At 40.7% G+C, this 15,869-nt stretch overlaps 1 protein-coding gene across 9 annotated transcripts in view; it reads right to left on the bottom strand.

Annotated features, from left to right (window-relative positions):
• The window catches only part of vav2.S (vav guanine nucleotide exchange factor 2 S homeolog), a 108,413-nt gene that overhangs the window by 74,443 nt on the left and 18,101 nt on the right, over positions 1 to 15,869 (bottom strand). For 8 of the 9 annotated variants that reach the window (XM_041574082.1, XM_041574081.1, XM_018231845.2 and 5 more), the window contains 1 exon segment: positions 3,995 to 4,111. The exons of the other annotated variant lie outside the window; for it this stretch is intronic. In XM_041574082.1, coding sequence (XP_041430016.1) covers positions 3,995 to 4,111 — 117 coding nt within the window. 9 annotated transcript variants of the gene reach the window in all.

The following is a 15,869-nucleotide window of genomic DNA, read 5'->3' as shown; positions in this document are numbered from 1 at the left end:
CTGACAAGGCCACACCAACCAGGAGCCAATCAGCACATTAGAACATTTACAGTGCTACACAAACCTATCGTTAGTAATGCCAAAAAAATGTTCAGACCAACCTCTAGCCAATTAGAGAATGAACAGGCTACAGCCACCAGGAGCCAGTCACAACATTAAAACCTTCACAGGAGTAGACCACCCTTTAGCCAATCATAGAATAAAAATATTCACAATTCCAAAAAAAAAAACCAGAGCCAACTGCTGAAGAAAAAAAACTTAAAAACAAGTACAAAGAAGCTTCTTCACAGTAAAAAAAATGTTCATACCCTTTCTCCGTGCATGATTACTTCTCATTCCTGACTTGAGCCAAGGAAAGAGTCAAGTAAGACCCAGCAGGTCTCTATTAAGTACTGCTACTGATCATGCATCGGATGCGTCTGTTCACGGTTATATATAGCTGAGCACCGCGGCACTTCTAGTAACACAGAAAATCAATGGCCTAATATATATTGTTAGACAGCACTAATGCCCTTGTAGGCCAATGCCAAGCTCATAAGTCTGACACTGATAAGCAGGTCTAGTGCAACTTACAGCAGATGTTCCAAAACTGTGAGGCTGGTCCCACTGGGAAGCTAAAGATGTGCCCCTTCTTGGGCTAAAAGCAGGGCATTTGGTCTGGTGGAGTAGTGCCCAAACTATCCAACTCCTCGTGCTGCCATAGCAGCAGACCAGGTAGCATTAGTGCCCTAGTAGGACTTCACCCTTACTCATTAAACATCAACCCTGTAATCAACATCCTAACTTGGGCAATATTTCTGGACTAAGCATGGACCAGACTCAATGCTGTTGTTGGGATTCTGCCCCAAGCAGGTCGGGGGCCCTATGGTCTATAATTGGCTTGACTTCTCCTTTAAGAGCAGGTAGTATATCACAAATGCAGCTAGAACACTGTATTTGGGTCATCTCCAGACCATTTGCATCAACTGCCCATTTGTTTATTAAAAAAAAATTAAGCTCGACATTGGCAAAAATCATACAAGGGAAATCATTTCTGGCATGGCGAAAAGGAAAGCTTCCAGCAAACACGGAGGTAAAATGAGTATATTTATCAAATGTTAGCAAAACCTCATTTTACACATGTATAAAGAAATGAATTATACAATCCCCGTGGTTAAAAAAAACCTAAGATATGTCAAATCATATTTGTGGTCTTGTGGAAGATTATGGAGGGGGAATGTCTGACTAAGTCTAGTAACCAAGAACAACCAATCAGGTGTTTGTTTTCTAAGAGCTGGTCAGTAAATGCAGCCTGCTGATTGGCTGCTTTGAATTACTAGACCTGGTACAGGTTTATTTACAGCCTGACTCAAGGTAGTAGGCTTTGCCACATAAGGAGAAGGTATCTAGCCAGCAGCAAGTTTAGCGACCCAATCAGAGCTATCTAGGCAACCGTAGGCTTAGCAACTCAACCAGAGGTATCTAGTCAACAGCGGGCTTAGCGACCAAACCAGAGATTTGTAGGCAACAGTAGGTTTAGTGACTCAACCAGAGGTACTTAGGCAACAGTAGGCTTAGTGACCCAACCAGAGGAATGTAGACAACAGCAGGTTAAGAGACCCAACCAGGGGTATCTAGGCAACAGCAAAGTCTGCCACTGAATCAGGCAACAGCCGGCTTTGTCACCTAATTCTACCTAATCAAAGGTTTCTAAGTGCCAGCAAACATTGCCACTTAACCAAAGGTATCTGAGCAACATATTTTACCCCCTAGCTAAAGGTATTTAAGTGACAGCAGGATTTGCCAGTTAACCAGAGGTATCTAAGCAACAGGCTTTGCAGCCTAACCGACAAACTTTACGTGAATAATTTATGAACTTTAGGGTAATGTTTGAAAGTAACCTAAATGGGATATTCATTCATAAACCCCAGCAACTCAGTTTTATGACAGATAATCTATGACACCAGTTTAAAAAATAAAATGATGTAATAAAGAGACAGTGTCCCATTTTTTTTTTTTTTTAAAAAAGTCAATGTTCTTAAGTAGCCAGCCATTGCACCACAGCCCTAAGGCAGAAGACTAGTCAGGTTTTGTAATAATTTGTGCACAGTTGGCAAATGGCTGAGTAACTCATAGAAACCCATCAGCAGTTAGTTTAATCTGAGAGGTTGCTATGAGATACTAGACCTGCGCAAACCTTCCACCTTTTAATACATGATCAGTCCCATGGTAAGCTGATCACCAGTTTCAGCATGGGTATGCAATCACCATACTAAGTGCCAATACTAGTCTCCAAGCACAAGAATCACTATACCTCTATAATACCAACTTATAGGGGACTTCCAAGGCCTTGCCTGGACCAAATGGCCCTAGTTGTCCTGGTGCTTCAAGGCAGATGGAAGACTACACTAGTCTCAACTACTTCTCTCCAGTGGTTTACTTTATTCAACACAGCGTTTCAGGTCACCATGACTCTTTCTCAAGTACCTTCAAACAAAATTATCCACAATTCATCTCACTACAGGGGTAATTTAAACTGAATTGATTTCAGAAAGAGTCTTGAAACAATTTACAAAGGAGGTCATACACAGGCCAAAGAAAGCTGCCATCTTGACCCTTTCAGATTAAGTTGGCAGTTTACTGGCCTTTTCAAATGCCTTCCCAACCAATATCTGTAAAATGCTAAATATCTACCAGGCATTTTGGAATATCTTGTCATTGGCATGTTGATGCAGTCCCAATGGGTCTCCACCAGCTCTTACCATAATCATTAGCCAAGTGGGTCAAACATTCAGATCAGCCCAAACTGGTCCTTTGCCCTGTATGCACAACATAAACCATGGAATTAGAACACCGTTAAGCACTGAAGAGAATTAGCTGAGTAGGGTGCTCATTTGTTTGAGTACTAATATTGCCTTGTACAACAATAACAGTCCCCCACCTCACCAGCTGGACAGGATAAATATCTCATAGAGCAGTGATCCCCAACCAGTAGCTCGGTAGTAACATGTTGTTCCCCAACAATTTGAATGTTGCTCCCAGTGGCCTCAAAGCAGGTGTTTATTTTTGAATTCCTGTGTGAAGGAAAGATTTAGTTGACTACAAACCAGGTGTATTGCCAAACAGAGTCTCCTGTAGGCTGTCTGTCCTTATGGGGGCTACCAATAGCCAATCACAGCCTTTATTTGGCACCCCAGGCACTTTTTCATGCTTGTGTTGCTCCCCAAATTTTTTTACATTTAAATGCAGCTCACGGGTAAAAAAGGTCAGGTACCCCTGTCCTAGAGTATTAGATCTTCAACCTCCCTGAGATGTTCAATCCCTGCTCTCCAATCTAGAAATTAAAGGTCCCAGTGTTACATGTACATTGGCAAAGATGCTCTTCTCTAACTATTAAACACTTGAGTAGCACACCGTTCAATGCCACAAGGCTGTTGATCACTGGGGAGTTACTGTAACCTGCTGGATCCTCTCCAAACATTTGAACAATGAGGAACTAAAGTCAACATATCAACTATAGTTTTAACATCTTGAATTTGTTCAGGGCACATTTTACGACCAATAAAAAACAGCATGACAAGATGACAAAAAGCGTTTAGACAAAAAGCGACAACAAACACACCACCTCTGGATGAACAGACTCTTTATCTAGTTGGATTTTAAAGGTTGTTAAAAACAAGTTACCCATATGACAGTATGTATAGGTCTTCCTGGAGAACTCAAAAGGACCAGATTGCCTACAGAATCCAAAATGTTCAGCCTGAATGACCTGAAAAGTAGACCATATATCTGGTTGGAACATACAGTAGGCAGATATCGATCTTGCTGACTAAATAACCATTGGGCAAGGACCACATTGAGCTGTACACGTGGTCCTCTCCAGAAAAGTACGGTAATCTGTTGACCTGTGGACCAACATCAGATCAGCACATATTGACCTGCTACCTTGGTTTCCACATTGGGCAAATACTTTGTTTTAGACTAAATGTAACTAAACTTGGATATTTTTTTTTACCTTTCCAAAATCCCGGACATCAAACAAGTCGAAGGGGTCGAAGAGGTCACAGTTCCGTAATCCAAACTTGTCATGGCAAACTTTGAGGAATGTTCGGATATTCTTCAGGCACAAGAACTAGAAGAGATAAGAACAAAATGTAGGACCAAGATTTGGCCATGATTGTATTTCCATTAAAAAGGTATACATAGAAAAGACAAGATGTTATAAACTTGTCATTAAAGGGTAACTAAACCATAGTGTAAAAAACATCTTATTTTTGACAGCATCAATGTCCAAGCCAGGTCATTACAGGTGCAGAAAATTATGCTCCCAGACAACCCTCAACAATGAGCATCCAAGCTATCAACTTGGCTCTCCACTCTGGTGACCCCAATGGACAATCCTAGCTCAGCATAAAACCTGCCACAATGGGCCAGCAAATTGTGATAGAGGTTTACCTAGGGTGAAGAGAAAGAGGTATAAAGTCTGATACAGAAGGTATGTGTTTTATCAGTGATTTCCGCTCATGTACCACTAAACAGAATTCAGCATTGATGGGTGTTCTCATGAGTTGTTGCATTAAGGTCCCTTAATAAAGGCACTTGCTGCTCCAGATTGCCTCCCTGATTGATGTTGGTTTAAGCCTTGTTCAAATTTTGAGCACATTGAGAGAAAAATCCCATGAGCCAAGGAATGTGTTGGGCCAACGCCTCAGATTGAACTCACGTTGGACCTACTAGATGGCCAAATTAAGCTAGTCCAGCTACTGTGTTGGTGGCTCTTTCTGTTCAAGTATCAACTAGTCCTATACATAGATTAAGAGAGCATGAATCAAGGCCTTGACTCTTGCTCTCTTAATCTAAATATAAGCCTGGCTGGTAACTTTCTTTTTAATGTAATTGCCCATTTGACATCAACCTTACTGCTATATTCCAAGCATGCCATTATTTGCTCCATTAAATGCAAAGCAATAAGAAAGCAAGTCTCTCTGCCACATTAAAATAAATGCATTTAAAACACAAATACTTATGGTCACCATAAAACATTCCGCTAAAAAATAATGCGAACGTCAATATTCCTTTTAAAAGCCAAACAGAACGGCCTTCGCCTTCCTAAAGGCAGTACAATCAGCCAACATTGGAAAGGAAGTGTTTAATAGCTGCAGAGATAGCCATTAAAACAGCGTGTTCAGAAAAGCCTTAATGACTTCTATTTTTAAAGGCAAAATTAAAAAAAAAAAAAAGAAAGAAATGTACAAAGTCATTTGAGCCGCAGCTCTGTGTTAATGTATTCCAACATTAAGGAAATGCGCTTGGAAAAGGCACCGAAATCTAGAAAATAATTAAAGGCAGGAGTGTGTTTTAAGGGCTGCAATCCCAATGATATAGAACAGGGGACATTAAAGGGAAGCTTTACTCTACTTTTCAATGCAATTCTTGGTTTCCTAGGACAGTAAACCTTGCAACCAAAGAGCACTATGTTGATATGATACAAACAGTCTGCTATTTCCATTACCCAGCTGCCTCTACCATTAACCAGACCCTTTGCATGGAAGCTGTAACCCACCCAACCCAGCAGAGCAGGGCATTACACCTGGATCTCAGAGGAACAGAGTTCTAGCACTTTGCAAAGATAGAATAATTAAAGGAGAGGGCACTGGAAATATTCTAATTTTGAATGCAGGTGGAATGCAGATTAGTGCTGCCAGCAAGAATATATAATGTGAGATTTCTAAGTCAAACATCAAACACTTTCCATTTAGATACAATATCAAAATAATTATGATATCATTGCCCCCAGATACCCCAGAAGAACAGCAACCCATTAAGATAGAATGGGCTTGTAGGGGCTCTATGTCAAACTGATCTGGTTTTCAGCCAGTGCATCACTGTTTGGATCCGATCCCTACTGTGAACGCCTAAATCTGCTCATGAAATACACACACTGGTACCAAGAACAACGACAGGGGTCCATTTTACTGAATCAACTCCATGTTGTACCTAAAAACCCCTAAGCACCCCTCAATAATTGCATAAACCAGAGCCCCACTCAGATCTCAATATCCCTACCCTTGCGATTCGCTGCTGCTCCAACTGTTGCACCCCCATACCACCCAAATTGTTCTTTCCATTAACATTGGAACCCCCATCCCCTTTTACAAAGCTCTTTTGATGCTGTTATCTGCAATGAATGGTATAGGGGCAGCAGCCTGATTTCCAGAAGGGGAAAAAAAGAAGACATAGCCCCGATTGGTGGAATCTTTATGCATATTAAATACATCTAACTTCCTACCAGGCAAAGGACCATTATGATGTAATAGGGACATTGCTTTGAAGGCCCTAATAGGGGTAAAATGCTGCAGAAAACAGTGGTGCTATATCAATAGAGGATGCACTATAAATATCTAGGAGCCAGTCAATGAGAACAGGGAGGGGCAGCCAGACTGAGGAAAAGGCGTAAACCGTATTTATTGGCCGTGCCTGTATACATATTAAAATATCTAAACCATGTAAATGACAATGCCTATTCCTGCACTGGGCTTTCTCTGAACCTGAAGTGCACAAAGAGTAAATTTATCCTATATTTATCCTGCAAACTACTCCTACTACTATTGTTCCAATGACCTTCAATCGCAGAAAGCCATTGTAATATTTCAGATAGTTAGAAAGGAAAAATGTAAATCACTTTCTGACCAGCGCGCAATCACTGACATTTACAGGACATTAGACATTAAGATTCTCTGTCAACAGGGTGACATTCAGGAATAAGTAGAAGCCCAAGAAAACTCCAAAAAAAACACAAGAATACTGACAGTGATTAAAACATTCATGGACCGGTAACTGATGGCCTGCAACTGTTTTGAGCGCATCAAAATGCTTAGTTATGATTTTATAAAAAGGAGATTTTAAGTGATCTCTAGAGAGCAGACATTTCCGACTCTACAGAACAATCCGAAGGAATTCCAGCTTTTAGCCAAACATGTATCAAAGAATAAAAGGGAGAGCGGCCTAATTTGTCTACATTCGAAAGAGAATCCTCTTCCTTCTAGTTGAAAGGTTATGGTACGAGCCCACACACGCTAAACTTGGCAGCAGTCCATAGAAAATGGCTCAGTGCCTAGCTTGTAGTTACACCACCATCACTCATTCTGCTTCTGGGTTTGGCTTGCAGCTATCCCTGTATCCACTCAAACATGGGGTCTTATGAGAAAGAAATAAAACGCAGACCATACATAGATATGCATATATTGGGAAACCATTGGGCTCCATTGCCCAAGACCAAGATGTAACCCAAGGTTCTCCTGTGCCAAGTGCCAGACCCCCAGCTTGACATAATTTACAAAAACACCCCCAAGTGCCTCTTCTGATGCATGGAAAGCAACTGTGGAATTTGTTGATGCTAAATATGTGTTAATAATAACTGAGCCTACAATAATATAATAATAAAAATAATATAATAATACGAGCCTAATATAATAATAACTGAGCCTGGAGAACCCTGGAGCTACCCCCACCCTGGATCTCATGGTAGCTCCAGGGGTTCCCAAAGTGGGCTGAATCAATGCAAGTAAATCAGAGGCACACGCCATTTTGAACATATGCTCCGAAAAGGATCAGTCATGAATCTGCATGTGCAAATGCTTCATTTTGGCAAAGCAGTTAGATGCAAATCAGAATGTGACGGCAGTTACCATGGGATTGAGGGTTAACTGGTCAAATACTTGCCAAATTAAATCCAAAAGGACACTGTGCACACTTCATTTATGTTAGTAATTGACCCCTTTTTAATACTGTGTTGCTGTCCAGTCCCCACCAATGCCTAACATTGACTGGGTGACCTACTGCAGTCTCCGATGTCCTCCTCCTATGGCCATGCACTAATTCTACATTTGCCACCATAAGTCGCTGGGACCCACAACATCTTTATAAGGTACCTAAAATCTTCAGTGATGATGATTTGTTTCACATACACAAACTCTTCATTTGGGCCCCCTATAACCATCACCCCATGGCATTTGCTCCATCATTATGTCCCTGCTTCCTGTCCATCTACAAGTTGTACAAGCGTCCACCAAGTTCAACAACATTTCTAAATCAATGATGTACTCCATTAGAAAATAGACCACACGGAAGAAACACATCACATCCATATTTAGTCTATGAGTTCCAGCTTATCAAACTGAGAGAAGCCCTTCCACATGAAACAGCACTCATAAATGTCAACAAACCGCATGCACATTCATACATTTACACTATCTTTATTAAAATTCTATGCGGTTGCACCTGGGTAGAAGCGAACAAGTGTGCCTCGGGAAGGAAGTGTTAATAGAAGTGGAGGTTACTCATGCACGATTCCCTTTTGCACAATGGGTTTCTGGTGAGTGCTCTTACAAAAAATGCTTTGGTTATTTCATGGGCTTTTTGAGAGGCTACATAATATATAGAAGGGATAGCACACTCCACCAGGTTCACCAATTTATGGGAGGAAAATCGAAGATAAGGACCCGCAGGGAAATCTCCTCCTCTTTGAGCACATACTGTAGTTGTTGATACTCAAAATATAAACATGCCTTAAATAAAACGTAAAATGGAACAAAAATGTCTCCTCTTCGGAGTCATAAATAATTTTAGGCTTCATTAAATGAAGGTTGAAGTCTACCAGCAATGTTTGTTATTGCCCAAACTTTCCTGTGGGTGTAACTCAAAGCCAAACCTTGGACTTTGTGAAGCTAGGAAAAATGGTTGGAAGAACCCTGGTTTAGTGGACCCGAAAGTGCACATTATGGGAAGTCCTTAGAACACCAAACAAGAGAACATAGGCTGGGCACACACAGTCTTGTACATGGACAATGTAGTACTGGAGATACGGCAACATTTCATAAACACTAACTATGGATATTTACAGAAACCTCCAATTAAGCAGAATACGTTTAGAAACTATGATGGTGGTGGATGAATATTTTGTTCGGTTTCAGGCCTCACATGGTGCACATACAAGGGATAGAATTCTTAACATAGTATTCTAGATTTTGGAGCCAGACGGGAAGAAATAGATGAAACTGGGCTTTATGGTATGAGAGACTTGAGAGATGTTCAAGTGCAAAAGAATGATGTCCAGCAGCTTATCTGGTTGGGATGACCAGTTGGCCATATACTGTATTAAGCAGGTTAGAAAATCAAGCAAGGACCCATTATAAGTAATTAGTTCAACCCAATTAAGCTCAAAATATTGAATTCCAAATCAGGTTCGTCTAGTGACATCCCAAATGAATTTCCCTGTGACAAATCTACTGTTTTCCAACTGCAAGAGAGCTTTCAAATCTCGCCTTATTTTAGGGGCAGTTCCATGACATACGTATGAGGATACCATTCCCCACTCCAGATAATAAGCTTTAAGAGGCAAAAGGCAGCTGGCAGAGCACTAAAAACATATGCACAAATGTTCACTACTAAATTACAACAGTCATGAATATTGATCTCTTTGTTCTTAAAGCACCTGGCGCAGATCTGCTTTTAGAATGATCTATATGGTGAACCCTCAGAACGCCTCTGGGAATCATCAAGCTCAGAACTCCGATGGGAATCTAAAACACATGTCTATTTTGGTGGCCACAGCGTTACAATAACCATTCAAAGGGTTTCGGCTAAGCCCTCGGTGACAAGTCTACATCATCTCTAAAGTGCCTCTCACTTTATTTTGATTGTGGGTGTGGTTGGTTGCTGTTTGTACACCCTGCCTGGTATCCACATAACCTTGGCACCACTGAAGATTTCTACTAAAATTCTGTTCTGGAATTATTTAACTCATTGGGAGCTGCAGTACCCTCTCTCTGTATGATGGTATAGCTTATTCTGTGTTCAGGACATTCCACGACAAATACAGAAAAACAGTGTTGGCCATGACTAATCAAATACTGTGTGCTTTACAATTTGTCATGTGTGGTGGTGTGAATGCACAACATTGCTCAGCCTGGGTGTTAATTGTGTTACATGGAGAATCATATAACAGAAAGCACAAGAAAGCAACAATGAAAGAGAGAAACAGAACGAGGGGCTGAAGTATGTGGAATGAATGAAGTTCGAGGGTTCATCTTGTCCTTTTTGGACCATACCAACGTACCCCAACAGAGAGCATTGCAATACAGCATTCTGTTATGGTAAAGTCTGAAAGGTGATTGAGTGTGACAAAAAACCTTGCAGGGTAGCATATTATTTAGAGACAGTGAGCTAGCAAATACAATTTAGTGTTAAAAATGGTGATTTTTTTTTTATCCTTCCTTATGTTAAAGGTTGTGGCATGGTCCAGAGAAGAGAGAATGCTCCTTCTTCCAAATGGTGTAGACAAGGGAAAGCTACCTAGGCCACATTCCATGCATTGGCCCTATGCTTTGAAGTTAAATATTAAACAAGGGAAACTTGTCATTGAACTTAAAATTTAATTTCAGAGGACACAAAAAGTGGCTTCCCACCCACCACTAAGTCTTACAAATCACCCAAAGCTCCGGCATATGGCTGGATGATAAGTGAGCACTAATGGATGACTGGTGGAAACCAGAAGAGGGAAACCATGACTCTGAGTCCTTGCAGGGCTGCAAAATAGGAAAGAGGTCTCGACTCTTAAGTGCAAACAGATGTGAGCTTGTTGCATCCAGCGAAGATAACAGCTCTCTTAATGATACGTTTACGGAATTTGGGAGGTGGTTGATGTTCTGTACGCCAAATTGGATCCAGAATATTGGCAAAGAGACCAACATAACCTCTGGGAAACATTTAAGGATAACAAAATGCTTAATATATGGTTTCAGAGGAAGTACAAACTTCCAACAGCACCAACACCAAACTGAGGGAGGACAGAGTTGGCATAGGTCATGGAGGTCTCTACAATAACCCAGGAGAATGTTGTCCATATATATATCTGTACAGCATCCCTATACTAACATAATGTTGCTTCTGTTAAAGGCTAAGTAAAGCCCTCATAATTCAATCTGCTTGGCGGAGGCAAAGGACAGGCAGAAACATCCAGGAATAAAAAAGGCACAAGCCAGAAAAGCTTGCCTGAAATCGTATCACTCATTAATGCACGTTTAGTGTCCGGCGGGCGGGGGAAACGATTTTACCTTGCACTTCCTGCTGTTCCTTGTCATATTACATTACGTGCTCATCAGCAGGAAGAGAGCGGCTCGCAGGGAAAATTGTTTCACCGGCTTGAAAAAAAAACATAATAAAGGAAAAGAACTGCTTAGAGTTCCGCTGAGGTGAAGAATGTTCCACGGCGATACAAGCGGATGGAGTGATATCACTCTTCATTAACAGTAACTTCAGTTCAGAATGTTTTAAAGGGGAACTGAAACCAATGTCTTGTTTTGTTAGATTTCAACTGTGATTATACTTTTCTCCATTAAAGCAACCCATGGAAATATTAAACTGGTACAGTCAAACTGCCCTTTAAAAATGTTATTTGTAATGGCAATTTAAAGGGAGTGGGGGGAAAAGCTTGTAACTGAAGCAGTGGGTGGGACTAGAACACTCTATGGAAGCCTAAAGTGGGAGATGCTATATGTCTGTAACTGAAGTAGTGGGTGGAACTAGAACACTCTGAAGGAAGTTAGAAGGGGTGGGGCTGGGAGTCTGTAACTGAAGCAGTGGGTGGGACTAGAACACTGATGGAAGCTTTCAGGGGATGTGGCCAGGAGACTGTAACTGAAGCAGTGGGTGGGAACAGTGAAACGAATGAGAAACCTTGGTCAGAATGCTTCACCAACGATGCGATTGTTTTGTTCTCCATTAACATTCATAATTCTAAAGCTGGATTGCCAACACAATTTGGTCTTTTCCAACCAATGCCACATGTGAGCTCTTTAAGGGGTGATCTTAAATTCACCAGGACTAACCACTGGCTGATTAAAAATTACATGAGCCCATACCAGTGGCCTATTCAGCCCTATGACAGTTAATATGATTGGCCAGTCCGAATCCTGGATCCAAAGGGGTTACGGGCTGCCCTGAATTAACCTCACAAAGCCACTGGTATGCTTATGATAAATGATTAAAAACCCAGATTAGGATAAGCCTTAGGAATGCTTCGTGCCAGTTTTAATAATGCAGAAGAGAGGAAGCCAGATATTCACACTGGCAGAGGGCACGTACAGCCGTAACCCAGATATTACAGCGGCTGCTATTCCTCTGCGTAGGGAGCCGAACCATAAATTAATCCTGTTGCTGTATTGCTGCTAATTGTCCTTCTACAGAATGGTGGGTGGCTCCCCTCCTTTTGCTTTACAACTTCAGGTGTCCAACAGAATACTGGTGGGTTGGCACAGGGATCATTCATTTTTATGTAGTTTTTTCCTTTATTACCTGCCCAATGAGGCGCGCAGCTTTACTGCTGGCCTGTAAGCCTCGGATCAACAGTAACATATTCCACATATTTAATTGCATTTCTTCTCCAGCTGGAAGACTGAGCATCACTCCGCCCGAATGAGACGGTACTTAAAGGGGCATAAACCTTATTCCCCAAGATCATCTTATTGTGTTAAAACATAATGAAACAATCTTTAAATCTTAAATGGTCTCATGGTTTTAGCCGTAAATGCTAGTTTTTATGTCCGAAGGCACTTCTGTTCAAGACTAGCACTTGGGTCCTAGGTTCGATTCCAACTAAGGAAAGAAGACATGGTTAACTGGTGTGTATGAGTATGATAGGGCCATTAGATAGCAAGCTCTACTGGTGGAGAGAATGATGGGAATGATGCATAATCTCTTTATAACCGGCCATACCTCCCAACATTTTGGAAGTAAAAAGAGGGACAAAAAATGTTTTTTCGCACTTAGCGCAGCAATTTTTTGACCACACCCCTTTCTGTGGCCACACCCCCTAATTACCATGTTTGTTTTACAAAATTTGGCAGGTTATGAAAATTTGAAAATATTTCTCCTTATCTAAACTGTGTTTTTGTGTCTACAAAGTATCTTATTTGCACCTGTTAGCTGTTCTGGGCTCTCTGCTAAAAGCCAATTAAGTGAGAAACTGTTTCTTTTTCTGGCTGTTCAGTGCAGAGAAAAGAGGGACTTTCCAGTACAAATGAGGGACTGCGAGTTGAGCAGTCAAAAGAGGGACTGTCCCTCCGAAAAAGGGACAGTTGGGAGGTATGTAACCCTGCAGAATAAGCTAGTGCTATATAAATAACGCATAATTATGTATTTTACAGGCCAGGCTTCCTACACAAAACATGCATAACATTAATAAAAATATCTCCACCATGTATGAGCGCTTCAGGTCAGACTGCTCAGGGAATGTTTTTCTATAAGTGCTGTTAATCAAATGATGACTCCAGAGAACAGAGTGTATTATAGGACAGCAACATGTCATCTGAAACATGTGCACAGAGCTTATATACAATTCTAATGCTACAGCAGCCCTGGGCTATTCAATACTGTCCTTCTGGACTCAATAATAGTGGGTCAGCTGATATCCAAGACACGCATCTGGACCAGAAGTGTTTACAACCATATTTTGACCTGTCCTGGTGCTTCCACTTATTGTGACACCATTTTTGCCCACCATTTTTTTTCTTGAAAAAAACATCATCACTCCAATGGATATTAGTCATGTACACATCAAACTGGGTATAGACAGGAACATCTCACCAAAGTGTCCAATTTGAGCATCCATATACTGGGTCAAATTGGAAAGATCCAGCTGTTAGGGTTCCTGGGCCTACAACTGGATCAGAATGGAGGCCTACTGAGGCTGTCAAGAGAGGTGCTCATCAATGGGCCACAGAGGTCCTTGTCCAACTGGATTTCTAACATTCCTGATATCTAAACAAGCTAAAAGGAAAAAGTTGGCAGCTTTTATGGGCTTGTGTATGGCCAGGTCTAAAGCTGACAGCAAAAGGCGCGGACAGGAAAAACAAAGGTATATTTAGACTGCATTTTTTTCTACTGGCCCTTTAAATGCAATAACACACTAATTCACTCTCATATGTTTTTCAAAATTGGTTTCCAATCTAAAATCCTTAAAAAGTTTTTTTTAACCACGGTCATGGGGCATTTATGTTCAAGGTTCAGAAAATTGGCGTGCACTCTATATGGTGTAAATCCAAAAGGTTTCATTTCATGAATGACATATATATTATATATTTATATCGTTATACAGCAGCCCATGCAAGTGCACCTTTCTATATAATTGCTGACTATTTTCCCAGTGCTTGGCAGCTGAAATTCCGAGCTGAAGACATTATCTGTCAGGGGCAGTTTACATTCCAAGAAAAATTCAATTTAATGAGCAAGACAAGCCTATGTGAACACCTTCCAATCCTCAGGAGGTTAGAATGAGGTCAACTAGAAAGTCAAAAAATTGAAAAATACCCTATTTATAAGTAGGGGTGCTTTTTCCATAAATGGAAATAAAAAGCACAGGGATATAGTTTATTGGGCTCAGAATATATGTATTCATACAAATGGGTGTACGGTGCCATATTGTTTCCCTTCAACAGTAGAGTATGAGCTATAGTGTGTCCAGAACATTCCTTCTCCATCCTTCATTTTAACATTAAATAATCACATTTGGGTGTAAAAAGAGCATATTTTAGGTTTCCTTCATTACACCTAAGTAAATGGAAAGCACACGAGGTTACTAATTAACAAAGTTGTGCCAGATTCAATGCCTAAAGAGAATACTCACATGGTTGCCCTAACTGGGATTTTAGCAGGTTCCTGCTTTGCCACAATGAATTACTGGTAGTCACAGAGCCAGGCAGCCTTTGGCTGGTACTATTTATATGAATGTGTGAAGCTCGAGGCTCAAAGCCAATAAGATCTGACAGCTGGTACGAGCCTTGCTGCAAATGATTTACACACAAAATCATCTTAGCGCCAAGGGTTTTTTAAAAAAAAAAAATATATATATCTTTTTTGGCAGGTGTTTCTGCTGGCGATGCCAAGGTAGCTCCACGCTGACTTGTTGCAATTTAATATGAGAGATAGGTGCTAACATGCCATGGGCAACCAAAACAGCCAGAGAACAGGAATGTCGCATTGGTCCAATTAACGTGTCCTCTACTTGTGACCTTCAAAAAATAAATGATCAATGTTGGTTAAGGTTAACAAACCTAGGTTGGTTTCAGAAAAAAAAAATACAGTCCAGAAGCTGATGGCAATTTTGATACTCACTGCTTTGCTGATGGACCAAGTCAGCAGATCTCAACATCAATGAGCTGGAGGTACTGTTGTCCAAAATGTGATAAGACTCATCAGCACATGCCAATGTTTGACCAGAACAACAATTCTTAGATGTCACCTTAAGGCCTAAGTTAGCATTTCAAGACTATATATAACCACAGGAGCCAATAAATATTTATACTCAACAGTTTTTGGTGTTAGTATCCTGACATAGTGATGCACAAAATACAGGAGACTGATGGCTATGGCTTCAGAACTCTTCCATCTAGCTCTTCAGGCTGAGCCACAACAGTGACAAGGGTAACTGGTTTGACCATATATAGCTAATACAATGGGTAGCGGGCACAAATGACCCATGTGCAGAACAGTGTAAGAACCCAACAAAGTGCAGTACCTAGTTCTACACTCCTAGCCTCCATCCTGAGCCCCATTCAGAAAGACTCTTCTTTTTCGCTCTCTTTTTATAATTTTACTCGCCAAATTCTTCAAGCTCGTTGTGAAAAGATCAAGAACAAAATGTATTTCATCATCATTCCCACTTTAAATACTTTCATTATTACCTGATATGTCCTGTCCATAAGAATAATGTCCTTGATTCATATCCTACTGTACCGTAGCAAATAAAATTATTTTTTTTTAATGAGAAACACTTTGAGATTTCACTTCTCTTGTAATGAAATGAGAACATCGTTTGTAATAATTAAACGTTT

This window comes from Xenopus laevis, chromosome 8S, assembly GCF_017654675.1.
Source record: "Xenopus laevis strain J_2021 chromosome 8S, Xenopus_laevis_v10.1, whole genome shotgun sequence".
In the NCBI taxonomy this organism is placed as follows: Eukaryota; Metazoa; Chordata; class Amphibia; order Anura; family Pipidae; genus Xenopus; species Xenopus laevis.
This window is presented reverse-complemented; position numbering and strand designations above follow the sequence as displayed.